At 47.7% G+C, this 27,795-nt stretch overlaps 1 protein-coding gene across 6 annotated transcripts; it reads left to right on the top strand.

The window, feature by feature from the left end:
- The first annotated feature begins 540 nt into the window (after positions 1 to 540).
- Positions 541 to 23,530, top strand: LOC138109570 (sel1-repeat-containing protein YbeT-like). 6 transcript variants are annotated; one of them, XR_011150599.1, is made up of 7 exons: positions 541 to 663; positions 5,416 to 5,496; positions 6,528 to 6,701; positions 19,377 to 19,518; positions 19,675 to 19,720; positions 21,280 to 21,366; positions 22,447 to 23,530. XR_011150599.1 is itself a non-coding variant. In XM_069013224.1 (6 exons), the coding sequence occupies exons 2-6, from the start codon at positions 18,931 to 18,933 to the stop codon at positions 22,541 to 22,543; spliced, it is 438 nt and encodes a 145-aa protein (XP_068869325.1). In that variant the 5' UTR covers positions 17,662 to 17,848; positions 18,321 to 18,930; the 3' UTR covers positions 22,544 to 23,527. The 6 variants fall into 6 exon arrangements, 3 of the variants coding, with proteins under 3 accessions (XP_068869326.1, XP_068869324.1, XP_068869325.1); XM_069013224.1 differs by lacking the exons at positions 541 to 663; positions 5,416 to 5,496; positions 6,528 to 6,701 and adding exons at positions 17,662 to 17,848; positions 18,321 to 18,996 and having other exon boundaries at positions 22,447 to 23,527; XR_011150600.1 differs by lacking the exons at positions 5,416 to 5,496; positions 6,528 to 6,701 and having other exon boundaries at positions 552 to 663; positions 22,447 to 23,526.
- The last annotated feature ends 4,265 nt before the right edge of the window (positions 23,531 to 27,795 follow it).

Genomic DNA, 27,795 nt, shown 5'->3' with positions numbered 1-27,795 from the left:
GAATCTACTGTCAGAAATCATGGTCAATGCCTTCAATCTCTTAAATACTTCAACCAACTCCACAAAATATCAGTAATAATTTTTGAGGAAGGCAGAAAGTAAACAAGGTCTCCTGAATCTTGTGTTTCATTGCAGCTAGCCACATGTCCTGAGCCCAGTGGTGCACAAAGGGGCCAGGGCTGCTGCCGTACACAGGTGAGCGGACAGGCCACAAATTCAGATTTTCCCTTGGCTTAAGCAGAAACTTTATTTAAAAACAATAAAAAAATATTTTGAAAATAAGAAAACCTCTCCGTTTTTCTTCCTTGGGCATTTTTACCTGTCACTTCTGTTCTTGGGACCAAGGTCATGCACAGAAACCTTGGCAGACTACTGGGACACAGTAAACATCATTCACAGGTGAATCACTGTGACTGCCTTTAAAACCATAACATAAGTAACAGGAGCACGATGCTCCACGTGGAGCCCAATCAAGCTGTTTTTCAAATAAAGGGGAAAAACCCAGCCTTGTGATTAGGTGAGCTGCACCAGCTGGCTCTGATGGGAGTTGTCCACAGGTGGCTTCAGGGAGGAGCAAAGCCCCCACTGCTAATATGAACCATTTCCAAGGGAGTAGTGGTAGGGTGGTTCTGTTCTTTCCTTCTTGGTCTGGAGCTGTACCAGGTCAGGAGGCTTTTAGCAGGACTTTTTGGTACTCGCACCTGGGAGTCCTTTTTTTTTTTTTTGGGTGGAGGGCTGCAGATGGTTTGTTCTCTAGCTAACACATTATGGAGCAAATATATGCCTATGTTCTATGTAAATATTAATAGACTTGTTTGCCTGAATGTTTGGGTTTTTTTTTTTTTATCTCTCTCTCTCTCTCTTTCTTCAAGAGAGAGGCAAAACAAACATTTATTTTCCTAAAAACCTGTAAATTTTTGAGGCACTTGTTTCCCTATAATGCAGTTGTGAATCCCTGTGGGCTCCTGAGTGTTTTCTCCTGGAAGTGAATTTACTCCTTAGTGGCTGCAGTTATTCCAGAAAAAAACCATGGAAAGCCTTTTGGTGCTTAAAATGAGGATTTTTCTCTTCCTGGTCTGGAGGAGCAGTTTCCTGTGCTCCAGATGAGCAGCAATGTTAGTTTAATGAGCCATGGACTAGTATTTTTTATTCTTTTGGAGCTATTCTGGCCACCCATCTACCCCAATGGCTCTCAGTGGAAAAATATTTACAAATCATCAGGCTGCCTAAAGACTTTCAGGAAAGAACCCTGTAGAAAACCCCAGTCAACCAGAAGAACCCAAATATGTCTATGGGGCCTGAGCATTGCACCCAGGACAGTGGCAACCCTGCCTGCAGTGGCACAGCCACTGCTTGTGTTTTGGGTCTTGCACAGGGATGCTCTCAGCACTGACTACAGCCTCCCCACCACAAGGGTAACGCTGTGGGCTTTCCAGGTGAACCTTTTGAGTGGTGAATGGCTTCATTAAGCCTGGACTAATAAATAGTTTAATTTGCTGAAGCACAGCTCAACAAAGTGCAGTTCAAAGGCGAGTTAGCTCCAGCATGCTGTGCGGAGGGCAGTGGAGGACGCAGGCAGTGGGAGGGCTCTGCAGACTCCTGCTGTGGTGCTTCCGTAGGCATGGAGTGACACTGAATGGAGGGGCAGCATCAGAGGAATGCCCTTCGGGAGAGGGGCATTCCTGACCCTGCAGTTTTCCCTGTCACTGCTCAGGGACAGGACTAAGTGTAAGGCGGCTCCTGTGGCAGAGGGATTAAGCCTTCTGGCCTTGAGGCATGTCTGTGGCTTTGCCCTGGGCATCCATCCCTTAGCTCCACTGCAGAGCATCAGTATTTTGACCTTTCCTCTGTTGGCTTTTCCCAGAGCCTCCCTGTTGGTTTCTCTGTTCTTCTTTGACAACTCAAGCTAATGGTTTTGTCCCCAAACCAGTGTCTGATTTTTTTTTGTCTTCTCTCTTCAATTTTTTTGAAATATCCAGCAATTCTCCTTTTTCTCCTGAGCTGCTGCAAAAGAGTCATAGCTGAGCTGTGGTTCAAGCTATGGGAAAATATCCTGTGCCCACTCCCCACCCCAGCCCCCAGTGCAAGTAGGTTTTAGTGTCAAGCAGTGTCTTCAAGTGGGATATCATTGGCAGGGGCTGGATCTTTGCACTGCCATGAATTGTTAGCCTCCTCTGCCACCCTCATTTCTATGCTTGCTGGCATAGCCCTACCCTTAGATTCAAGAAATGAACTTGTCTGTGTTGACACTCAAGACTACACTTTTAGTTTTCAACAGAGGGTGTCTGCAGTGTGAAATCCTGCTCACTACCAAGGACGTGCTTCATAGTCCCAGCCAGTGGGGACAACAACTCCTCCCTTGTCAAGCTGCTTCATGAACAGTGGAGTTGAGATGTGCTGCAAGCAACACGAAAAAATGGTGTGTTAGTGCTGCACCCTTGAAACTGAAGAAAGGCCTTCTTTCTTTATCCAGCCTTCTTATTTTGAGCTGATCTTCCCTTCCCAACTCTCCCAGCAGCACTTGGGGTCAGAAAGAGTTTTGAGGGAGGGGACTCCTCTGCAGCACTGCAATTTTGGCAGTCCTCGTGCTGAACTCTGAGGAGCCCTTGGCAATGATAATTACTCAAGATTGCAGAGGCTATGTAATCAGAGCCATGCGAAGCTTGGAGGAGCCTACTTCAGTTTGAAGTACATTAGCCTGCTCAGAACTGGAGAGCAGAAACCAGCATGAGGCACCCTCATGCCATGAAGTGAGAAACAAATCCTGTTGTTTGAGCTGGCTACCAGGATGAGGTGGCCCTTCAGCTACCTTCTCACACTGAATTCATTTCCTCATCCTCTGGAGAGGGCAGGACACGATGGCCCTTGCCCATCAGAAAGAAGGAAAGAAGAGAGATTTGCTCACAAGACAGAAACAATACATTGCCAAGGTAGGAACCACCCATCACCTCTCTTTTGGCAAACAGAACATCAAGCAGAGAAAAACTCTCCTGAAATTCCAACATTCACTGCACTCATCCCCTACTCATTGTCCTAAAGATGAGGTAATGTTCTTAAAGGGCTTCCCTGTGCAGGAGCATCTACCCTGCAACCTGCTGGTAGAGCAGTTCAAGAAACTGGGCCTTCACGCTGCTTTTTCTTCTCAAAATGACATCCTGCCATGCTATGGCTTTAGAGACTTCTCTTAGGTATGGCAGTGGGCTGGTTAATGGGATTGGAGGAGGAAAACCAGGCTGAAAGAGGTGACCAGGAGATCCAAGTAATGAAATGTGACATCAGCAGGGTCCCTGCCTCTCAGCAGAGGTCCTTCAGCCAGGTGTACCTGTGAGGGAGAAAGAACCTATGGATGTATCTGTTCCTGGTGCCTCTGATAGCTGTTGTGTGTGAACAGATTACTTGCACTGAAAGATGAGTACCTGAATGGTCAGAACAGCCTTTACAGTTCCCTGAGTTTCAGACTTCAGAGGGGACTTGTTGGGGTACCCTCTCCTGTGTCTCCTTTGTGCCCAAAGTCTGTTTGCAGTTTCAGCCACTGCTGTATCAGTTTTACAGACACATCCCAGATTTCTGGTACCAGAATGCCTGGGCCACAGGCAACCAGGTGCTCTCTCTATAGCTGTGGGCATTAAAGCACCTGTAACTTCCTTATCCATTTACAAAAGAAGAGTTTGCTCCAGGCATCCTGGGTGGATTACTGTTGGTCTCATGGCATTTCTTTAGTTAATAAAATGCCCTCATCTGGGAAAAGCCCATGCTCTGTGACCCTGCAATGTAAACTATACATTCAGGCTGGTTTATTTAGAGAGCAGACACAAGCACAGGCCTCCTCTTGCAGCACCTTTATTCAAAGGTAGATAGTCAAAAGACATTTGCCACTTGCCTTTACTGAGGGAAGAGTCATTGTAACCACATGATGCTTCTGCTGAGAAAATTTGTAGTCTCTTGCTGTCTTCCCCTCTGCCCAAATCTGGTTTTCCCTGCTCTCACCAACATAAGTACCCTGTGCCTCTATGCTGAACAAATGCAAGAGGAAAGGGAACTCTAAAGGGTTTCCTCAGGCCAGTGTTTTCCTGCATCAAGCAAAAAAAAACCCCAACCTGTTGTCTTTTGCCACAGGGATGCAAACGGTGGTCAGAGCAAACCGGAAAATTGGGTGTGTTACTTTTGCAAGGCCTGAGGCAGCCGTGGCTGGTGTCCACGGCTTCTGGAGCAGAGGAGTGTACGCAGCTGGGAATTAGGAAATACAATAATAGTTCCTGCACTATGATGTAGGGTGTGTATCTCATTCACAGGTGCTGCTGCCCCCCCCGCCCCCGATTCATGCTGTGCTTCTGCTACACTGAAAACTGCCCTTGCTGTTATGTAAGAGGTAACAGGATGCCAGTAGATGTATCAGTGAACTCTGAGGTTTATGTGACTGCTGGTTTTAAGATGCTTAAAGCCTATCAGGGCTGTGTTATTTTGTCTGGTTGAATCAGGGCAGTGCCTGAAGTCCCCAGGTTACTGCTCAGACCTGCTACCTGCCAGGACTGGCTCAGTTTAGTGTTGATGTTATGGAGATGGGAGTTGCCTTGGTTGTTTTGTCTCAGCAAGTTAGATCAAGAAAGCTTTAAGAGGAGTTTCCAGCAAGCTTTAGGACAAATGGACGATAGATTTAGCTCTGCTCATCTGCTGCAGTGTGGTCTTGCTATTTGGCCAAGACACCTGGGTGCTACAGCAGTGGTGGTGAGGCAGAGAGAGACATACACAAAATTCCCATCCTCAGGAGCCAAGGTGAATACAGAAGAAATATCTGAAAAGAAATTTTGCACTATCTGAGCTGCCCATTTATAAGGTAGTGATCAGCTGGGATTGCTGGGTAAATGAGTGCTTGCCAACTTCCAGGCAGGTAATTTCTATATGTGAATGAGGATGGCAAAGGCAGGTGCCATCGTTGTATACAGGCAAGAAACCAAGGGATCTTCAGGGTCTTTGAGTGGCAACTTGTCACCGCTCCAGCAAAGTTTGCACGGAAACACATCACAGTGGCTTCGTATTTACTTATCCAACAGGATTCTGGTTTTTGGTTTGAATTTTATTAGCTATTAAATGGGACTTATGGAGCACCAGACTGCATCCTTGACAGGTTGTGAACATGCGTTTTATTCACAAAACTCATTCCCCTCGTACAGCCAGGTGTAAAGGTGCTCAGGAAAGGACCAGCTGGGCTGGCAATGCTGTGCCAGTCCTCAGTGGCACTGGAACCTTTCTTCCATCTCTCTGCTGAGCACTCATCCTTTGGATGATGAGAATTCATTTTAGCCAGCTTTTTCTAAACATTGGAGCATCTACAAAAGGCTTCTCACGCTACAGTTTTTCATCCATTATATACATAGGGGGAAAATTATCCCAAATCTTATCTTTCAATGGGTACAGGAAACTACTTACTGGTCTGGTTCCCACCTCATATAAGAAGGAGGATGTGTGCAACTGGGTTTTCTCCTCATCACTGAAAAGGTGAGTTCTGTTACAGTTGTTACTGCTGTTTTGTCAGTAAGCTTTGGGCAAACAGCCTGGGAACTGCTGAACATGCCAGAGACTCAAGGCCCTGACTCATTTGTTCATCCCACTTTGCAAAATAATTTAATAGAAAATAATTTAAGTGTGGACTTAGCTGTGTTGCTGAATTGAGACTTTGGGGTAAAGTCCCTGCTGGATTCAGTTCATCTTAAGCAGATATTTATCAGAGCTTGGGCAAAGCCACTGACATTTTGCTAAAAGTGCTTCATAAAAATGCTGCTGCTGCTAACTTGGACACAATCACATAGGCATTTTGGGAAACAAATGAGTACCAATCAGTGTTGTGCTGGATGAGTCATATGGGAAAGGGGGAAAATTGGCTGATTTTGCTATTTTTAAGGCAGTCAGCCATACTGATGTGAGTGGCAAATAGGAGAGCCAGGCAAAAGTCATCTATGATGGAGTCTATGATAGCCTGCTATTCATTTTGGAGGAAAACTGGCAGTAAAAAGGATCTGGTCATCAATGAGCTCCAGCAGAGTTTATTCTAATTTTGTCAAGCTGACTCCTTAATTAAATGGCTGTTTTATGGGGAACTGGAGAAGTATTGGATGTGTGGTAGCAACAGGTAGAGGCTGTCATCGCAATTCATCTATTTTTCCTGAACTCTGAGAAAACACTTTCCACCTCTGAGAGGCTCTTCTCCCAAAATCTACCAATCCTTCCCTGAGCAGACAAGATTAAAAGTGTGCATCTGGGGGTCCCCTTGTTTCTATCATAGCCACCTGCTGCTGTACCCCAGCTACAGAGGATAATTTTGCTTTTAGTTTCCAAACAGTGCCCAGACATTTTTCTTTTCCTAAGGGATAATTCAATCCCTTTTGTGAACTCATTTTGGGTCATACTGCGACTATACTTCAATCCTCTTATTAACCCCATATTGAAGGCAAGCATAGTACGATTGGAGAAAAAGAAGTACAGTTTGTTTATCTTTACTGAAGGTCTTGTTTCCTTCTCCCCATGCCCAGGGCTTTCTCTGGGTTTCAACTCAGCAGCCCCTCCATCTTAATGCTCTTCTAGAAGAGCCACAGGACATGCACCAGGGCACTTGGTGGAGCAGAGAAGAATGAACTGGGGGGTCCACAACTGCAGAGGTGCCACCTTCACAGTCGCAGCCAATTAGTATTAGTAACCTGTCACAGGTAGGTGTTTTCCAGACTCCTTGTGTGGCATGCAGTGGGTTTTTATCTGATCCCCCTGCCTAATCATGAGCAAACTGGAAAGTAGATGGCAATTATCCACAACACTAAGGGAGGCTTGGGGGGAAGGTGTTGTGCCTTTCCTTCCCGGTGCCTCAAGTGTGAAAGAAAGGTAGTGAGTCCTTGTTTACTGGGGTGAGGCAAAGCTCACAGCTAGCAGGGGTGCCCTGATCTCCAACTTGTGACTGAGAGAAAACAGCTGCTTGGAAATGGGTTTGAAAACATGGTGGTGCCTGGTTCAAAATGTCTAGCTTGATGACGTTGTGTTTTCAGGAAGTCCCAGTTAAGATGTATAACACTGGAAGATGCTTATTCTGCCTGCACTTAAGTCTTTCCCCAAACAGGTCTTGTTGATTGCTGAAGAGTATGTGTTGACATACCTGGTAGTGATAAATTTCACAGAGCTGGAGAATCACAGATGCTTTACTGCCTTTGGGAATACCCTAAGGATAATTGCATTTAGAGTTAGTATTCTTTATATATTTTACTGTCCAGTGAAAAACTCTGCTCCCTGAGGTGTGGATCCACACCTTTCTTCTGGTGAGGCAGAACTACAGTCTAATTCATTATAAAGATAATTTGGCAGCAGGAAACTCAGAGGCCCCTTGATAATATCAGGGAAACTGACACAACCTTAAAATATTTAGATTTTATTTTGTGATGGAGGTTTCCATGTAGCCTGGATTTTTACATTGCACTGCTTTTCCCCCCGTACATCCAGGGCAGGGGATGAGGCCAGACACACCTTGGTGTTTGCTTGTAAGGCTGGGCTTGTGCTGTGGACTTGTGATGCAGAGCTGCACTGGGGCTGACGGTGCACTGCCAGCTCTTGAGAGCTGCAGCATCCCCTGAACCACTCAGCCTCATGCCAAGATGTGTTCCCAGGGAGGCCTGAGGGCTCACACCCACCTTTAATTAACACTGCCCCATCCAGGCTTTGGATAACCTTGAGTAGTTTCAGGCCTTTGCAACTTTTACCATAAAAAAGAAAAAAAAAGGAATTTGCCAATGGAGAGGGGATGTTGCCAGGTGCTGTCCCAGCAGTACCCACTATGTGGCAGAGATGGTTTTACAAAAGGTCCTAAATCCTTCTGGGACCAGTTGCCAGGGAGCATCCCATGCAGAACATGAACCAAGTAAAAATGCAAAGCTCATCTTGCATCTGTCTTACCTTAAGAAATTCTTAGGGCACTAAGGACATAGTATTACAGTACTTGTACCTTTTTAATCCATAAGTGAAAGCGATGTGGGTTATCATATGTGGTAATGTTTGAGAGCTGAATGACAGAGCTGTCAGCTGTGGGACACTGAAATGACAGCCCTTTAAAGTGCTGTCAGGTCTTGTCAGACACTTTTACCATAACACTTATTTTAGCCTCTGGAAGACAAATCTATTGTGTCTTCCATTTCTGGGGGTCTCCTTAAAGCACTGCTATTCAGCAGTGGGATGTTTAACAAAATGGCTTTCTTGAAGCTGTCTGCACTGTAGGTAAGATCTCCTCCCTTACCAGATACAGGAACCCCACCAATGCCATAGTCAGGGGCTTTGAGCAGGGTTCCCAAGACACAGAGACATTTTCCAGGCCTTGTGGCTTCCACAAAATGCAGAGATCTGTGTGCGATGCTCTGTGATTGCCTGGTGTTTGCATGTGGCCTGCTTGGGCCTGCATGGGATCCCCCTGTCTGGCAAAGCCCACCACTTCCCAGGCCCCGACCTCTCTGGTGCAGAACAGCTTCATACAGCAGTGAAATCTGCTGGGGCTTGGCAGTGTGTTGGCCTGTGCACTCATTGGAGTGATAAGGAAAGAGGGGACACTCTCCATAATACCACCAGTGCTAAGGTGGGCTGGGCAGAACCTCGCTGCTCCCATCCAAACACGAGTGCCAGTGTTTGGCCTCGCCTTCTGCCCTCCTGTGAAAAACGAGGTTCACACTCCTGTGAGAATTTAAAGGGTTTAATATAAAGGCAATAAGAGACACATAAAGTAAAGCAAAGGGGTAATGGCTGGGTGCCTTGGCGCTCTGCCAAGAGCACACCTGATGCTAGAGGTGAGTCCTTTTTATACCATTTTTACTGTCTGTTCTTCATTCATATTAAAACTTTTCCCGGAGTATTACCGCAGGCCTGGTTCCTACGGTATAGCACCGTGTCCCGCAGCCATAGGGAGGAGGAGGAGGAGAAGATCCAGCAGGCAGGAGTTGTGCAGCAAGATTGATTTATTTAATTATTTTACAAACTCTTTTATAGACTTTTTTCTTCATAGCCTAATTGGACAAAGGGCCAGCCACCCCTTGGGGGTGATTGGCTAAAATCCTAAAACATCCATTGTCAAAATATTTTTCTACTATACCATAAACAAGACTTTTCAAGGTTGCAGGTGTCTGGGTTGTTTACATTCCCTGCTACCTCTTCTGTGAGAGAGAAAAGTCTCTCACGGACTTAGAAAATAACAAGAAAATCCTCGCTAGCAGCATTTTTGTAACTACAATTCCCCCTTTTTGTTTTATAAGAGAACAACTCTACTATTAATGCCAAATAGAAATCTACATCAGTTATTAATTCTAAATATGTCCTTAAGGCTTTAACTATCTGACTCCATAACAAGAAATTTAAAGTTCAGTCTCTGCTTGTGGAAGGACCATCTGCCTGATGGTTGACATCCTGGTCATCATCAGAAGAGTCATTAGGCTGATGCTCTACATTCTGGTCACCGTTTGGATGATTGGCGTTCTGGTCATCATTCAGAGGTTGCCTGTTCTGCCTCTGGTGCCGTAGGGCAGGGCGAACGCATTTTGAAGGTAGCCACCGTATCCCAGTATCTGTGGAAACGCAAGCATACCCACGACCCCAGACGATAAGCTCATGTGGGCCTTCCCACTGGTTAGTGAGTAAATTCCGCACCCAGACTTTTGCCCGGGGCAGTTGTCTGTCACCTGCAGACTGCAATGAGAAAAAATGATTCAGAATAACAGGATTATTTGAATTTTGTGGTACTGTAAGGTGATTAATTGTATACAAAGCTTTTGCTAGTCGGCTCTGTGGGGTTTCTCCATGCATTCCCCTTTTCTGTTTGTCCAAAACACGCTTCAAGGTACCATGAGTGCGTTCAACAATGGCTTGGCCAGTAGGAGAATGTGGGATACCAAAGGTATGGTCTACACCCCATAGGTGTAAAAACTGCCGTGTCTTCTCCGAGGCGTAGGCAGGACCATTATCGGTTTTCACAGAAGCTGGCACGCCCAGGACTGAGAAAGCCAATTTCCAATGGGCAATGACATCACGGCCCTTCTCTCCAGTGTGAGCAGTAGCCCACATAGCCGAGGAGAAAGTGTCAATAGACACGTGCACATATTTCAGCCGACCAAATTCTGGGACGTGAGTTACATCCGTTTGCCAAATCTGCAAGGCTTTTAGCCCTCTGGGGTTTACTGCCAAATCTGCAAGGCTTTTAGCCCTCTGGGGTTTACCCCCGCTGGCAAAGGCGCAGCGAGTCCATGACAGTCAGCACAAGCGCTGACAATGTCGCGCGCCTCGGTTGGCGTTAAATGAAACTGCTTCTGCAGGGTATGTGCACTTTGATGGAAGAAACCGTGCGATGCCTTGGCTTGTGCAATTTTGTCAGGCTGAGGCCCTACCCATGCAGGGTTTGCCAGCATGTCAGCCCTGGCATTGCCTTCCGTTAGAAAACCTGGTAAATTGGTGTGGCTTCGAATGTGCAGAATGTAATACGGATGCACTCGAGCCTGAATTGCAGACCACAAGGTTTGCAACAGCGAAAACAGAGCCGCATTATTCACCTCCTTCAGAAGGGAACAATCTAAGCGTTGGGTGATATCTGCTACATAAGCAGAGTCAGTAACCAAATTCAAAGGTTCCTGTGAGAATCGCTGAAAAGCCATGGTAACAGCCCTTAGTTCAACTAACTGAGCAGAGTCTGACTCGGATTGGTGTGTTAATGAACCACCACAAAGGCAGTGTAGGATACTGTGCGCCCTTACACACAGTGACCCCTGCTAAAATTTGTCCCAATCCGTACACCCACAGCTGCCAACACATCCCGTCCCCAAAGGTTACAGGAAGTGGTAGCAACATAAGGCCTAATTGTAGCTGTGTGTCCCTCTGAATCCTTCACCACCACAGGCCGTTCACTTAAATAGCTCTGTGTGGTTCCTCCTAATCCTGCAATGGCCGATCCCACTGGGGCTAAAGGCCATGAGGGAGGCCACGCAGAGAAGGAGATGATAGTTACATCAGCACCCATATCAATCAAACCTCGAAGCTGAATCCGGGGTGCTTGGGCGCTTGGCAGGACCAGGGTACATGTCATCTGTGGCCTTTGGTCAGAGATGTCTGCAGTCCAGAGGGCCTGTGGAAGTCCCGTAGATCCACTGCCGTTATCTTCCTGAATTTGTTCTACCCTGGGGACACAAGACTTAAAAGGCACTAATTTAGCAAGGCAGGTCTTTTCAGGAATAGTTACAGGGGGGTTTTGCATGGAGACCATAGCGCAAATCTGGCCTTTAAAGTCAGAATCAATAACTCCTGAGTGCACTAAGATTCCTTGATGGGCAACATCAGATTTTCCCACCAGCATCGCACTGGATCCCTGGGCTAAGGGTCCATATGCATCCAAGGGAACCTTATAAATACCGCTAGAGTCTAAGACGACTGTGGCTGCGGTGTGGACGTCAAACCCGTCTGATCCGTGGGTGCCGTCTGATCCCTGGGTGCTGTCTCTAGGGTGGCTGGGTAGGCCTGTGCCTGTACCTGTGCCACTCTCTGGGGGAGCGACTGCATCGGAGAGCAATTCCCCCTCCTTGCACCCCGGTGGAAGTTTCCCGACAAAGGCCGACCATCGGCATGAGTCCGGGATCTACAGTAGCCCGTACAATGGCCTGGCCTGCCACACCTCTTGCACTGGGGGATCGGTGTGTTCTCTTTTTGGCTCGGCTTAGGCCGCTTCCGTCTTTTCACCTGTTTTGGTGGCTTTGGTTCACGACCAGAAGATGCGTGAACAGGCTGCAGGAAAGCAGCCAAAGCAGACCTTTTCTGGTTCCCAGATCCCACCTTAGCACAGGCCTCGACCATGTCTGTTACCTCAGGGTCCCCTGGTAAGGCATCTATGATTTTTCTGCACTCCTCGTTTGCGTTATCCCTCACTAACTGCCTTAATAACATCTGTCTTAACCCGTCATCCTCAACCTGCTTCTCAAGAGAAGCAGCAACTTTCTCTACAAAAGAGAGGAATGACTCTGATTTGCCTTGAACTATTTCAGTATATCGCTTTCTGGGCGCAGACAACTCTATGGTTTTCAACAGGGCAGCCATGCCGACCTGTTGAGCTTGCTGCAGGATGCTAGAGGGCAAATTACCCTGTAGACTGGGATCAGAGAAGGGACCAGTCCCCATCAAAGCATCCACTCCTGCTGTCTGTCTAGGATCAGCAGCAGGGAGCTGCATATTTGCTAATGCAGTCTTGCCGGCCAGCTTTCTCCAGGTTTTCTCAAAAACTGTAAATTGTACAGGTTGAAATAGAATTTGACCTAAGTGTCTGATATCAAATGGAGAAAGCAAATCCGTATTTATCACCCTTATTATCTGCATAACCTCAGCAGAACCTAGTCCATATTGTGCCACCTTGGATTGGAGGTCCTGGGCAACTTTCCAGGCAATTACCTCATGCTTGTCATGCTCCCCTGAATCTGGGAGAGCCTTATACACTGGGAAAGCTTGGATCTCCCCTTTAGGGGAAGCACTACCATCCTGAACTTCTGGCACCGCCTGTGGATGGAGTGTAACAGCTCCCCGGTTACCCCCAGAATCCTCAGATCTATATGGCATTCCAAGGATTTTTAATGACCTCCAGTCACCCTCCTCCAATGCTCGCATCTTAAGGGACTCTAAGAAGCGATTGTAATGCGTCGGACGCACTGTTACTGTGCAGTCCTGAAAGGTCCAGGGGCGAGACCGGCGCAGCCTTTTTCTTCGCCGCGCGGCTACAGCCGCCTGACGACCTGGGGCCAGCACCTCATCTGCCTCACTGCCTGACGAGGAATCATCAGGCAAAGGCAACTTTGGGGTGCTGGGAGTGAACAGAAATTTACGTGGAGGGGCACTTTGGCTAAGTTCGCTAGAGGCAGAACAGACAGGACAGACTGCAGCTGGCTGCGCGGCAGTTTTTGCACCAGTTTCTATACGGGAGGCCGTCTCGGCCAGCCCCGACCGAACTGGTACTGGAACTGCTGCCGCCGTCTCTGAGGCTACAGCCGCTCTCGGCGCCGCCGCCTCTGGCACAGCAGCTGCGTTCGGCGCGGTCGCCGCTGCCGCTGCCGTTCCGCGCTCCCCAGCCGCGCCCGGCGCTGCTGCCGCCGGCCCGCTCTCGGGGGTCGCTCTGGGTGCTTCCCCCCCTGCCCGCTGCTCCGCAGCCGCCGTCTCTGGCCGCGTCTCCGCAGCCGCTGCCGGGTTTTGCCGCGGCTGCGCCGCTGCCGGGTTCGCCGCCGGCCGCGCCGTTTCTCGGCTCGGAGCCGCGTCTCCCGCAGATGGCGGGGGGGGCGCGGGCGGCGCTGGTTCGGGCATTCGCCGCTCTAACAGGGTGAGGAGTTCCTCCATCCTTCGGGATAAGTTTGGCAGCTCCATCAGCAAAGGCAAATGCTGCACTAAAAGGTCGATGGCTCGGTTCTGCGACTGCGCAGAACAGTCCAGCGCCAGGGAGGGCAGCGGACCACACCCAGGGAGTCCCGGGGCAGGCACGCCCGGCGCTACGCCGGCTAAGAAGTTAGATCCAGGTCCATACGGAACCGAGCTAGGAGCCTCTCTGGGCATCCAAGTGGCTAAGCCGCTGATCTGAGGCACTGGATAAGCCGTGGCCGCTGCCCAGCCGACCGGAAAGGCAGGCTGTGCGCCCTCCCGCTGCTCTGACCCCCCCGCCTCTGGCGGCGCGGGGTTCCTGGGGGCTGCGGAGTCCTGCGATTGTGCAGGGTGAGCCGTCGCAGGCTCTGCCTGTGGAGCCGGGGGGGTTTTCCTGAATCCATTATCATTTTCCCTGGAAACCCAGTCAACGGGGCCCCCTTCGGACGTTCCTCCGTCACTCATCACCGAGATAGACGAGCCAGCCCTGCTATCACAGTCAAGGTCTATCAGCAGGATAAATAATGAACGCCAGGTTTTGTATAATTCTAACGCTGCTGAGTCCCCAGTCGGGAGCTCCTGTCGGACAGCGCATCCGAGTTCCTGCCATAAGGCAAAGTCCAGGGCAGTATCTCTGTCCATGGAAATCCCTTTTAAAGTAGCCCAGTCTAATAATTCCCGAACTGAGTTTTCAGGAATGGAGGTGCGCAATATGCTAACCACACCTTTCCAGACCAGCATCGCAGCTTCGGTTTGTGAGCCGCTGTTTGCCATTTCTCAGTTCTGTCGGACCTCCCGGTCCTGGGGGGCAAAGGGGAGCAGCGTACCTCTAGAGGAATTCGGCTTGGCTCGCAGCAGCAGGACACGTCAGAGAGTGCAGATCACGTCGGGCAGCACCAAATATTACCGCAGGCCTGGTTCCTACGGTATAGCACCGTGTCCCGCAGCCATAGGGAGGAGGAGGAGGAGAAGATCCAGCAGGCAGGAGTTGTGCAGCAAGATTGATTTATTTAATTATTTTACAAACTCTTTTATAGACTTTTTTCTTCATAGCCTAATTGGACAAAGGGCCAGCCACCCCTTGGGGGTGATTGGCTAAAATCCTAAAACATCCATTGTCAAAATATTTTTCTACTATACCATAAACAAGACTTTTCAAGGTTGCAGGTGTCTGGGTTGTTTACATTCCCTGCTACCTCTTCTGTGAGAGAGAAAAGTCTCTCACGGACTTAGAAAATAACAAGAAAATCCTCGCTAGCAGCATTTTTGTAACTACAGTGGTGCCTGGTGAGAGAGAGCAGAGCAGCTTAAAACGAGGTGCTCGGACTTCCTGTGGGAGGGAGAGATGGGGGACACGAAGCCTGCAGTGCGGTGGCGACAGCAGGGAAGGGGCAGAGCTGATACCTGTGGGGCAAATCCTTCTCTGGGGGGTGGGAACCCCCACCCTCCGAGCTTGGCATGGAGCAGCTGGGAGGTAAGTGTGGGGATGGGCTCAGGGTGGGAGTGCTGGCAGTGGGTGTTATGTCACACCCTGCCTCTGAAAGCCACTGGTGCCAGAGTCAAAGCCACAGGAGCTGTTTGCGCACCACAGCCTCTCAAAATTGCAAGGCTGGTGATGCCTTTCTCAGTTTGAGGAGCAGAGGCTTTTGCTAGCACACAGTAATATGGCATCTTCAAGGGCAGTGATTATGGGTGGGATTTTTAGGCATTCCTCTTGGTCATAATTTTGATCCTGTTCACCTGGCTTTGGCACGTGGGTGATGGTACAGTCAAAGTGCTGGAGCTGCTGCATAGGAACCGGGTTGCATAAATACACATGCACGGCCTGATTTATCTCCCTCACTGCCTGATTCCCCAGCAGAGCCCCAACAATACCACTGGGCTTCCCTGTGCTTTAGAGCAGCCCTAAGGATGCAGGGTTCAAACATGCAAAGTAGTCTCTGATGAGTCACCACAGAAGAAAAGGGTTTGATGAGCAACTGAGAGTTGTCACCCAAGACTACAAAGGTTGTTTCAGGGCAGTGATCTGCTTCACATCTCTGCACTGGGCAATGCAACAGGTTGCCCATGTTCCTTCCTGCATTTGAGGTAGAGTAATACTTGTTGCCCAGCTGGGGTCCCTGAGGAACTCTTGGATCAGGGACTGTTGGTGCCTTTAGTCCCTGGTGCTGGCTGTGAGGGCAAAGTGCTGCAGACAATCAACCTGGAGGAAGCCCAGGGGACTTGCAGCTCCTTCTTACATCCCTTCTGCAGGGAGACCTTACTTCAAAGTGCCCCCTCCACCAGCAGCTGTGTTTCCTTCCTCTCTTGGTCTTGGAGACACTTAAAATAGCACAACGTTTACCTGAACTCAGATGTAACCACAGTGGAGGACAAAGGAGTATTTTTGCTAATGTCTCTGCTTGTGTGGGACTAGCTGTGTGCTTGCAGATGCCTTTTCAGATTTGGTGGGCAGCCAAGCAACAGCTGTTTGTGGTACCATCTTCCTGAGCTGGGATCAGTGCAGTCCAGTACTTTGTGCACCTGCCTTTTGTCATGCATAGGTCTCAGTTTTTCTTGCTGTTTAGGAAAAGAAAATAGAAAAAAACCCCCAAACACAAACAAACAAGCAAATCAGATTAGGGATGCTCAGTGGGGGATTTCTAAAGGAACTCCCTTGTAAAATGTGAACTTGCCCTACATGTCAGTGCCTACACAACTGCAAAAAGCTGAAAGCCTACCCTCTGCTCCATTTTGTTGGGACAAAAAGTGAACATCCAGAGGTTCCTGGGCCACCTGCCTCAGAGGAGCCAGACACAGCATCTCTGCAGCAGTGAGGGTAGAGGCTGCCATCAGGGCATGGCTGATCATGATGGACATCGTTGTGGAAAGGTGGTGTCCCACAGAGAGCATATATGTCAGGCTGTCCCCCCATGGCAGTGGAGCATGGTCACAGAGGTTTCCCCTGTGACCTGCAGCACCTGTCCCACCATATCCTTTCCCCTTTCACTGACTTGGTCATTTGTTCGCTGTTACATGTATTGGCTGTACCAGACTTGCAATAGAAACAGCTCCTCCAAAATGCCACATTTCCTACTCCTTTCCTGAGGCTTCAGACAACCTATCATGGAGCACAAGGGAGACACCTCAGCTGTGGGCATCTTGCAGGTCACAGATCTGCACCTATAAAAGCACGGCCACTGCCTCTTGCAATATGGTGCACCCTATTTCCTGCAGCTGCATGAAACATTCCCTGTCATGTTCCAGCCCCAGCCACTGCAACAGTGACAAAATATCACAGTAACAGCCCACGGCCACTGTGTGAAACCAGACCCTTACTCATCAGCTTTTGCGCTGCTTCAGAAACACTGTCCTACCCTTCACCACAGGTCTGTACTCAGCTTTGCCTGAGCTGGACCTTTAACATCAGCCATGTTTCCAGCAAGAAGCACTTCTTACCAGGAGTATAATTTCCTCCTTTTAAATATGATCAAAAGCATTCAGCAATAACCAGTTTGATCTAGGACTTGCATTTCCTCTTGGACTTGCTATTGGCTTACAGGGATTTACATTCCCATCAGCACTTTCAGAACAGCACCACACAGGCTGAATGGGGGTGTGTGTGTCCAAGTTTCCTACATCCCTAAGATTATCAGTCAGAAAATCAAATGTTGGAGCATTTGTATGTCATTATTGCTTACCTATTTTTTCTCCTTAGCCTAATTAGCTAACTAGGCTAATTTAATCCCCAGCATTCACTAATCCCAATTAGGGATGGGCCCAAACCAGGACCTGGGTCCCAATTAGGAGATAACAAGCTCTTGGCAATCTGCTGCCTCCAGAAATCCCTGTAGCTGATCGTGGTGTGTGGGAGTGCAGGAGCCCCCATGAAACAGCAAGGAATTGTAAACCCACATCACCTCTGTGCTCAAGCTATATAGACAACTGAGCAGCAGATCAGGATCTAAATGTGTCATTTACTTTGCAATGGTCTGTGTATATCTCGAGCACTATACCCTCTGCCCCTACCCCCAAAAAAGTGAGGGGGAGTTGGTTTTTGCACCTGTCTGTATCAGTTGCATCAAACCATCCATAGTGGCCAGAAGAGCCCCTGACTATTAAAGCTCTTATATCTCGTCATCCTTTGCAGCTGCTTCTTGTCCCCTTGGCTCATTCTGAACACGACATGGTGACAAACCCACACACATGCTGTAGCCACCATGCACAAGTAGCTGTAGCAAGAAATTATGCCCAGATGAAAAAGTGACCTTGTTCTGCAACAGCTGTGGTCAATTGGACAGGCCCTGGAGCTTACTTCTGACTTGGCTGTTGAAAAGGGCTACTTGTGTCTGCTCTCCTTCTGCATGCACAAGGGAGGGACTGTGGCATGCAGAGCACCTGCAGGCACTTCAGCATGTCCCCATAAACATCAGGTCCAAGAGTCCATCACTATTTCACCAAAGCTACAGATCTGAAGGATGAGGTATGAGTGGTCTCCTCCAGATCCCACACCACTGACATGGTTTCTTTCAGCACAGAGTCGCAGAGAGAGACTAATCAGCACTTGCCTCCTTGATGTTTTCAAAGAACCATGTCTTCCACTTGGGACTGTACCTGGTCTCCATTTTCCCCTGTACTAGGGAAGGGTTTTACCTTCTACAGGGCTGGCACCACTGGCAAGACACGCTGCATTCCCCTGCAGGGAGACAAAGGGCTTCTGGTAACCTCTGTGGGCAGGAGGCTCCACATGGGTCTCCTACAGCCTTTTCCTAAGTATGTTCTTCTTCCCCCAGCCAGGGATATCTGACTCTGCCAAGATGCGGATGCATAAGTTGCCAGCTCCTCTCACTGGAATCTAATAGCTAGCTCACTGACCAAAGAAAATCCAACTTGGCACCAAAAAAAAGCAAACAGTCTAATTCTGGTCTCTCATATTTTTTTCCCTGCTGGTGCAGTTCATCAGACTTTTCACTGATTTATACCTTGGATGCAAGAAGAGTTTCAGACTCAAGGTTATTCTCCTGTCAGGTATAGGCATGTCCTCACTTTAACACAGAATGAAAGGATTTAGGAGCTGCAGATGTTCACAAAGGGAGAGAGACATGGAGCTCCTGGAGCAGGTCTGGCGCAGGGCAATGAAGATGATTAAGGGATGAGGACAGGCTGAGGAAGCTGGGCCTGTTCAGCCTCAAGAAGAGACAACTGAGAGGGGAAGTCATCAACATTTATAAGTATCTGAAGGAAGGATGTCAAGAGGATGGAGCCAGGCTCTTCTCAGTGGTGCCAAGCAGTAGGACCAGGGGCAATGGGCAGAAACTGATGCACAGGAACTTCCACCTGAACATGAGGAAGAACTTGACTGTGCAGGTGACTGAGCACTGGAACAGGTTGCCCAGAGAGGCTGTGGAATCTCCCTCACTGGAGATATCCAAGAACTGTCTGAATGCAATCCTGTGCAATGTGCTCTAGGATGACCCTGCTTGACCAGGGAGGTTGGACCAGATGACACCCTGTTGTCCCTTCCAGCCTGACCCATTTTGTGATTCTGTGAATGTTCACATCTGAATGACAATTATGTGGGCAGTGATGGGCCACAAGTCCCCAGGTGCCTGGAGAATGAGGCTCCTTCTGGTATGTGTCTTTGATGAATTGTTTTTAAAAGCCTGGTGGCACCTTAGGGGTTTTTTCCCCATTTTCTTCAAGAGGACCACTAGAAAATTAAATGATTGTAGTTTCCTTTGCTGTAGCAGAGCTTAAAGGGGAAATTAACTCGGGAGTTCATACACTGCTCACTGAATTCAGCAGAGCCTTCTCTGCCAGCATCAGTGGAAGTTCTGGAACCGGCTCTTTATCAAAGGTGACTTTGATTTTCTGTGGTTGTGTGGGCCTTTCCTCCCATTTCTCTGTGGGGAATAGCTTTGGGAGGCTTCAGAACTCAGATAAAGTATTTGCTGTAGCTAGCCCTCAGCTTATTTTCTTCCTTGCATTGTGACTGTTCCTCTCTTTTACAGTTGGCAGCTGTAATCACTGCTGGCCTCCTCCTGCTCTACATCCCGTTGTGCTATGAGGATTTCCATTTCCATGTGGCTCATGTGTATGCTCGTCTGGGGTACCCCAATGCCCAGCACATCCTAGGACAGAGGTATTTGCAAGGTAATGTTTCTCCAACCCACGGCTAACTTGCTGCCAGAGTGTGAGTGCTTATAAGCCAGAACCACAAATGTGGCTTTGTGGTACCAACACACTGCTGGATTTGGACACTGTATGTTATAACCTGTCTGTGACTTTGTTGCCTTGTCTCACACCCAGGAGCTGGAGTGGAAAAAAATGAGGACATGGCCATGCACTGGTTCAGGTGAGGCACAAAAATCCCCCAAGAAATTCCTGCCATGGGAAATTGGCTTCTTCTGGGGAAAGGCTACTGTGGTATGGGAGGAGGAAAAAGCTGGCAGTGTTTTGGGGGGAAAGCTGCACTGAGCTGTCCTGTGCTGGTGGGAAGGAGGCTCACAGGTGGCAGCAGGGACAGTAGGAGCTCCTGACTTCTCACTGTGGGTTGTATTATACACTTTGCTCCACTTTCCCCACCTGCTAGTATTACTTTTTTTAATCAGTGGGAAAAAAGGAAGTGTCTTGGCTGTGAGAGTGCAGAGGGATCCTGGTGCTGCTGTGTGGCTTTATGGGAAGGTTTGCACTGCAGGTGGGCAGCAGGAAAAATGCACAGGTGCAGGATGGGAGTGAGCCAGGAGCTGCTGAGGCAACAGGAAATCAAGTTACAGCAGTGTATTATTTTCCTGCTCTCAGCACACCCTCCCAAGAGGCTTCTGCCACGTAAGTGATGCAGCCATGCCTGTGTGTGCATTTGCTGTGGTACCCGTAGTAGTTACACTCGCGGTGGAAGCCTGGGCTGCATCTCCCAGAATATTCCCATTCTTGGTGAGAAATGGGAAGGATTAAGGAGAGGGAGATTTACTATGCTACCCAAAAAGCAAAGGGAGAGAAGTAGGCACATTGGATGTTATCTCTGCCTGCTCAAGGCATAGAACAGCATCAAGCTGCAGGACTTTTAGGGTGGAAATAACTATGCCTGTGGCAGCAGGAGGTGTAAATCAAGAAGGCATCATTAAAGACATCCATACCTAGAGAAATGCTGAAGCCTTCATGCGTTTCTGAATAAGGATGTTTCCCAAATCAGGGCCTGAAATTTCAAAGGAGTCATATTTCAAAAAGTGAATGATACATAACTTTTTCCTTATTTGCTCTGTCATGGTATAATTTCAACTAGCAACTAAGTACTATGCAGCTGCTCACTGGTTTCTCCCCTTCTCTCCCAGTCCTGTGGGATGGGGAGGAGAATTGGAATAAGGTAAAACCCATGGGTTGAAATAAGAGCAGTGTGATAATTGAAATAAAGTAAAATTTAACAATAACAATACTAATAAAAGAGAGGAATAAACTCCAAGAAACAGAGGTGATACCCAGTACAATTGCTCATCATGCTCTGACCAATGCCCAGCCCATCCCTGACAAGCAGTCAGCAGCTCCTGACCAACCTCCCCAGTGTATACACTGACCATGATGCTCCATGGCATGGAATATCCCTTTGGCAAGTTCGGGTCTGCTGTCCTGGCTGTGCTCCCTCCCAGCTTCTTGTGCACCTGCTCACTGCCAGAGCGTGGGAAACTGAAAAATCCTGGATTTAGGGTAAGCACTGCTCAGCAGCAACCAAAGTATCAGTGTGTTACCAACATTATTCTCATACTGAATCCAAAGCACAGCACTGTACCAGCTGCTAGGAAGAAAAGTAACTCTCTCAGCCAAAAGCAATTCCTACCTTGCTTGAAAACATTCAAACTCAGGTTTTTTTCTTCTGTATTTCTCTTACCATTTTCTGCGCTTGTCTCTTCCTGGCTGTAGGCAAGCTGCGGGGCAGGGCCATCCCCACTCCTCCTTCAACCTGGCAGTGGGGACACTCAGAAACATGACCATGGCACTTGAAGAAGGGTAACCTGAGATAATCGTCTTCCTTCCTATTACATCTCAATTCCCAGCTCCTCCTTGGGAGGGAGGGAAACCTGGTGCTCTAGGTACTCCATGCATGAAGCTACTCCAGCATTTCTAATGCCCTCTTTTTGTATTGTCAGTAATGCAGCCCTACCTGCAGCAGGGAAATGGAAAACCACAGTTAGTCCAAAGACATTTTTAAAATTAGGTGTCACAGTCCCTAAAATGCCTGTGGTCTGATTGCACATGTTTTTCCATGATGATTTCCCAGTGAGGGCAAGGAACAAGATCTGTACTGGTGTAGAAAGAGCTGTTGAAGTGACATGTGAATTTTCTGCTATAAAGACCTGCCTTTCTCTTTTAAGGGAGTTCCCTTTTCACCCTCCTTCCATTCAGTGGGGTCAATGAGAGGTTTCCTGCTGACTGCCTGGGGGTGGGTTGAAACTGCCTGGGATGAGTTTCTCTCCATGATGTGCAAGTGCACACACCACACACCAGTGCTCCCAGCAAGGCCTGCAGACAAAGAAGACTTGCCTTGTGCTTTGTACAGTCACTGTGGAGGCTTGTTCTGGGGCTAAGTGAAGCTGGAACAACTGATCCCATCACAGTGAAACCCAGCCCTTTTGTGATTTTGTGTATTGTTTCATTTTGAGTCTTTTCATTTGCTCCAAGACTGAAAATTAAAAATGAGGTTGAAAAGAGCAGTTGTAAGCTAAACAAAGCTAAGAAAGCATTGTTTGGGTAAACCTTGTGATTTGAAGCCAGTGAATTCTGTTTCAGTCTCCACTGCATATTGCATGATCAGAGTCACATATTGGTGGTATTTCAAGAACTCCAAAGCTATTTGTCCTTCAACTAAGAAGAGAAAATCACCAAACCTAGAACATACGAGCTCAGACCACAGGAAAAAGCAGAAGGAAAATCAGATCATTTTCTGAATAGGGGAAAGTTAACTTTACAGATGTTTTCAGATTGAGTAGCTCTGTTCCTCTTAAAAAAGCCAGGGTAATTAAAATTTAGCTAGGACTGAATTTAGGACTTCCTCCTAGATTTTCTTGATGAAGGTTTCATGTCCTTCAGGAAAGTGGAGAAACTGCTCAGTGTGGCAGCAGCCCATGGGCTCCAAGAAGCTCAGCAACTTTTGGAAAACATCCTCAAGAGAAGAAACCTTCCCTGAATGACTGCTGCAACACCGATGCTCGTCCAACCTTGCCTTCTTCTGCACTCAGCAACCCCACTTTCTCCTTGCTGAGTGTCTAGTCTTTAGGTTGAATCATTCATTGGACATTACATTTGCTTTGTGCTGCCTCTCCATGGTCAGATCTATGGCAGTCATGTGCTGCTGCTCCTTCTCCGTTTGCTTCCTGCCTTTCCACTTCTGAAGACCGCTGGAAAGGGGAGATGGAGAAGATCAATAGCCTTCAAGGTTACACTGATGATGGGCATATGAACATTTTTGAAAAAATTCCCATCACTGTTGCACCAGCTCATCTGCTAATGCTAAGTTAGATCCAAATATTGGTCTGGGCCTGGTGCAGTGTAGTTGCATGTTTGTGCCACCTTTCATGCTCTGCTTAGGCACTACAATAACTGATCACGACTAAGGCTTTATCACTGTAAATCAGCATGACATGCATGCGTGATCCATTTGTGCTGGAAATGACAGTGATTTAATAGGAAATATAAATGATGCTCTCACTTAACAGCTATTGTTCCTTATCAACATTACCACTGTCATTCCAGTTCTGGGGAAAAGTGATTCAATTTAATGGAAGCTGCCTTCTTTTTCAGGGTGGTCTCAGTTTAAAACCACAGTGAGCAATTGCATTTCATGGGAAGTGCACTCACAAAACAAAGACCGGCAGAGTTTTGCTAGCAATAAAATAGTTTCCCAGGGCTTTTGTTGGTGTTCAATGTTTCCCTTCTTCCTACCATGATTATTCAGCTCACTTGTTGCATGATACAAGGTCCTGCACTCCCCCTGGATGCCTGAGGCCACACTGGTGAGCCCAAAAGCAAGGGGCTGCCACTGAGCAAGCCCAGGGTGGGGTCCAGACTTCAGTTTCTGAGAATTGCTACTGTGCCATGACTTGTAGGCAAAGGGATGAAGGATTTTATCCATGCTCCCATTTTCCTGTCCCCTCTTGGGTGCCAGGCCCAGTATCTTTCTAGGGTGATCCTGGCAACAACTGAGGGGCATCCCACAGGCACAGCATGCCAGCACCCTGCACAGTGGAGCCCGGTGGAGGCTGTGTGGTGGCCACACATTAAGGGATGGCCGGGCTTTGCCTCTTCTCTGCCTGGCTGTCCCCAGGCTGGGCTCCTCAGGGCCAGCTCCGCATCTTGCTCCCAACAGTAGAAGCCAAAGAGGAGACCTGTGGCCTGGCTGTCCTGCCTCTCTCACTTGTCCCTGGCAGCATGCTGCAGACCAATGCTCTCTGGTGCAGTGCAGCTGCCTGCTCCCCCCACTCATCTCCTTTCTCTTTCCCTTCTGCACTCCTTCCCACACAGCCCTTTATTAAATCTGGTACCACAAATTGCACAGCAGAGCAGAGCTCTAGGTGAGTTTCTGTTTTCTACTCCTCAAGTAGAAAAACAAGACAACATTTGCCAGCTCAAAAAGGAGCTTATTTCCATGGCCTCTGCAGTGGCTGTGGACTGGTGCCCTGAGCCAGGACCCTTTGAAGACAGGGGAATATTTCCCTTGATGTGAGGCTCGTGCTGCATCACGCCTCATACCCTGCTCTTTTGTTTCTCATATAGTAAACATGCATGAGCTGTAGCTCCTGATTTGGAAACTAGACCTATGCTTTATGTCTCATATGCAGAGAGATGCACCAATTAAGTGCATCAAGCATCCTTTTCCATGCCTGGGAGCAGGAAAACCTTGTCTTTGTCTCCACAAAACAGCACCCACCCGGCGAGTAACATGAGGAGCTGTCTCAAAAACCCCACTGAAACCCAGAGTCAGTGTGTGCTGCCACTCCTCTACCCCCAAAATAATCCTCCTTGTTTTCTCCATCCTCCCTAACCACAGCAGCCAATGTCAGGGGGACATCCAAGCGTGGTTGCAGAGAGTCATATCCTGTTGCACACTTTGTCAACCAGCAATGGCCAAATCCACACACCTTTCCTGTTGCCACCGGCTCCAGGATGATGCTGTTAGTGGCCCAGATGTGACATAAGGCACTACCTCAGTGAGCTAAGGTGTACTAACCTAAGTATGTGAGGAGCAAATATGCTGAGAGCCTGGTGAGCAGGGTCATTGCATTTCACAGTGTGCTGGATTGCCCCTGGCTGGATGCTAGACACCATCAGAGCCACTCTGTCACTCTCCTCTGCAACTGGACTGGGGAGAGAAAATATAACAAAAGGGTCATGAGTTGAGATAAGGACTGGGAGCCATCACTCACCAAAACAGACTGAACTTGGGGATATTAATTAAATTTATTACTAAAAAAATCAGAGCAGAATAATGAAAAGTAAAATTTAAAACCAGCTTCCTCCTCATCCCTCCCTCCTTCCGTGGCTCTACTTCCTCTTCTCCCAGTGGTGCAGAGCGATGGGGAATGGGGGTTATGGTCAGTTCAGCCCAACTGTTTCTGTCACTGCTTCCACCTCAGGGAGGGGAGTCCTTCTGGTCCAGTGTGGGATCCCTCTCAGAGGAGACAGTTCTCCATGAACTGCTCCAGTGTGGTCCCTTTTCATGGGGTGCATGAAAAGTTCCCTTCTCTGGCTACAATTACATCTGTCCAATAACTTTTTTTTCCCTTCTTAAATATGTTATCACAAAGGCATTACTATCATTCCTGAGTGGGCCAGCCTTAGGCAGTGGCACATTTGTCTTGGAACCAGATGGCATTGGCTCTGTCAGACACGGGGGAAGCTTCTGGAAGCTTCTCACAGAAGCCATCCCATAGCCCCCTCACTATCAAAATATGGCCACACAAACCCAGTACACACAGGACTTAAGAAATCATCTTTTTCTGTCCCCCAGCCGAAATGAGACAGCAGGCTTTTGTATGCTCATCAGTTTTTCCACCTGAACAATGTCATTGCCCAGCATCAAAATGGCCATTAGCACCAACCATAAGATTCTGCAGCTAGCAGGCAACAATCCAGCCTCAAGGTGCCTTCGCTTCAGTGACAAGGTATAATTCTTTTGTTTGCTTTCTCAAAAAAAAAAAAAGCTGTTTTGGAATATAAAGTATCAGCTGTAATTTCCTTATTGGTGTACATGGTCTTGTACAATGGGAGAGTGACCAGTGCTCTCCAGGTGGCCTCTTTTGTAATAAAGATCAGTAAGAGCTGGACAATAAATCACAAGCAACCTTGCATATGATTCAACATAAAGAAAACAACTTTTACTTTAATAAAGTCAGTTATAAAACAGCAGCAGGAAGAAGCCATTGCAACTCAATGTGGAGATAAGATTTTACCAGAAAAAGATGTTCACTGTTTTCCTGCAATTTGCAGGATCAGGGCTTGCATTTTTACCCTTGCACCACCTGCCCTTGAGACACAGGTGCCTCCCACCCTAATTGCTGTCCATACAATTTCACCCTGGATTTTCTTTCAGTTCATGGTTTTGCAGTTGATGACTGAGAGTGCACACATACACATTCCTCCTGCATTTTCCCTTTTTCTCCCCAGACCTGCTTTGCCATGGCTGTGCTGGCTCCTGGTAGGTGTGGGCACCCTGTCCCCTCTTCAGGGAATGGCCCCCAGTTGTGGGGCACTTGTCCCAGACAGCACTGGCTGAACCTCCCTGGCAGCTGCCAGCCCTCCCCTCCTTGGCACTGCCTGTACTCAGGCAATTAGAAGGATTTTCTTTCCCAAAACACAGCTCTAATTACAATCTAATTCATCTTATTTGAAGTACAGTTTGGTAGTATTTCCATTATGCAAATATCAATTTATTATCCTCACATTATGTTTTGACTACAGTTGTGTTGCTAATTAGAGGTAATTTAAGTGCTTTTAAAAACCCCATCCTTTCCTCTCCATGCACCCTTACTTCCTTGCAAACCCCACAGTGCAGATATTTAGCACGGAGTCAGTGATGAAAACCTGCAGTTATCAGCTCCTTTTGCATCACTCTAATTGACTTTCATTATGTTGGAAACCACTTAGAAGGTGTCATACATGAAATCCCTATTTGTGCTTGGTCTTTGCATATTAAGTGCTTTAATTAATTTGAGCTTAATATTTTTAAATTGAATGTTAAAATTAACCCATCAGCCCAGGTACACAGATCAAGTTTTTATGGTCTTCCTGTGTTTACTGTATACTTTTACAAGTGTTTTAAGATGTGTTGGATGTATTTTTTTATGTTTTACTTGTACCTTGGTTTCAAGGCAGATTTTAAAAACCCCAGTTGCAACAAACAGCCCAGCCCCCATAGCCATACCCCCGTAAGCTCCATGACTCTTATCTCAGCTAATACCACCCCTCTGACAAGGAGGAGCCATTGGTGGTCAGAGATAATCTGTCAAAGGGAAAACATCAATCACCTTAAACCAAAGGGGCGGACTGTGGGCGGACTGTGGGCGGAGCAAAAGCTATAAAAGGGAGCAAAAGAAAGACACGCCCTCTCACTTTCCCTTCCCCTCCAGCTTGCTAAGTTCAGTGCTGGAGAAACCTACTCCTTTTCAGGGGCCTTTAGAAATATATATATTTCTTTTTGACCAGCCTAGCACTGCAAGTTTTTTTTCTCTACCTGAGGTTCAGAGCTGCCTTAAGCCTAAAGTTCCTGAATCCCTGCGCTCCTGGGGCATACCTCTTGAGCCACTAGGATCCCAAATTTTTATATTTTGTTAGTTTTTGCAATTTTTCAATTTTTCTGTTTTAATAAATTGTTTTAATTTCTACAAAGAGTTGTCTCATTCCTCACAGAAGGCACGATTTTTTCTGATTTACTTGGAATCAGGGATGGAGACATGAAAGAGAGGAAGGTAACTTACTCCAGCTGCATTTCTAACACTTTTCTGCCCAGACTTCCAAGTGCATTTGGTGTGACTCTCCCAGTAAATGACCATGCTGTTGCCTTTGGCTGAGAGGCAAAATTAGAATTACATTAATGCTGGTCTAGGAAAGACAACACATTCCTGTCATAAGAGAGACAAAAGCTGACTCCAGGAATCTGGCAGAAAAAATTCTAAACCAGGCTGTTGTGGAGGTATCCGTGTGTCCTATTTAGTCCCACCAGCGGAGGCACTAGGAAACCAAGAAAAACCCCTGTGGTAACAGCAATTCCCGTCTGCCCTGGCTGAAGGCAATGGGAGGACTGTAGGTTTTGGTCATGGTGATGCCTTAAGAGGCCTCCCAGAAACAGAGACTAGACAGGAGTAAGGGAATAAAAGTAGGTATTTATTTGAAAGGCCTTCGAAGGTACCCCCTGGGGAGCCTGAAGCTATTCTCAAGATGGAC

This window comes from Aphelocoma coerulescens, chromosome 4 (assembly GCF_041296385.1).
Source record: "Aphelocoma coerulescens isolate FSJ_1873_10779 chromosome 4, UR_Acoe_1.0, whole genome shotgun sequence".
In the NCBI taxonomy this organism is placed as follows: Eukaryota; Metazoa; Chordata; class Aves; order Passeriformes; family Corvidae; genus Aphelocoma; species Aphelocoma coerulescens.
Note: the sequence above shows the minus strand (reverse complement) of the source record. Positions and strands in the feature narration are given on the sequence as shown.

Excerpts from the sequence above, each read along its gene's own strand:
- LOC138109570 (XM_069013223.1), top strand. The coding sequence starts at position 14,732 with ATGGGGGACACGAAGCCTGCAGTGCGGTGGCGACAGCAGGGAAGGGGC. Across the intron at positions 19,519-19,674 it reads AGGACAGAGGTATTTGCAAG|GAGCTGGAGTGGAAAAAAAT; the intron begins GTAATGTTTCTC and ends TCTCACACCCAG. Across the intron at positions 21,367-22,446 it reads ACCATGGCACTTGAAGAAGG|GAAAGTGGAGAAACTGCTCA; the intron begins GTAACCTGAGAT and ends CATGTCCTTCAG.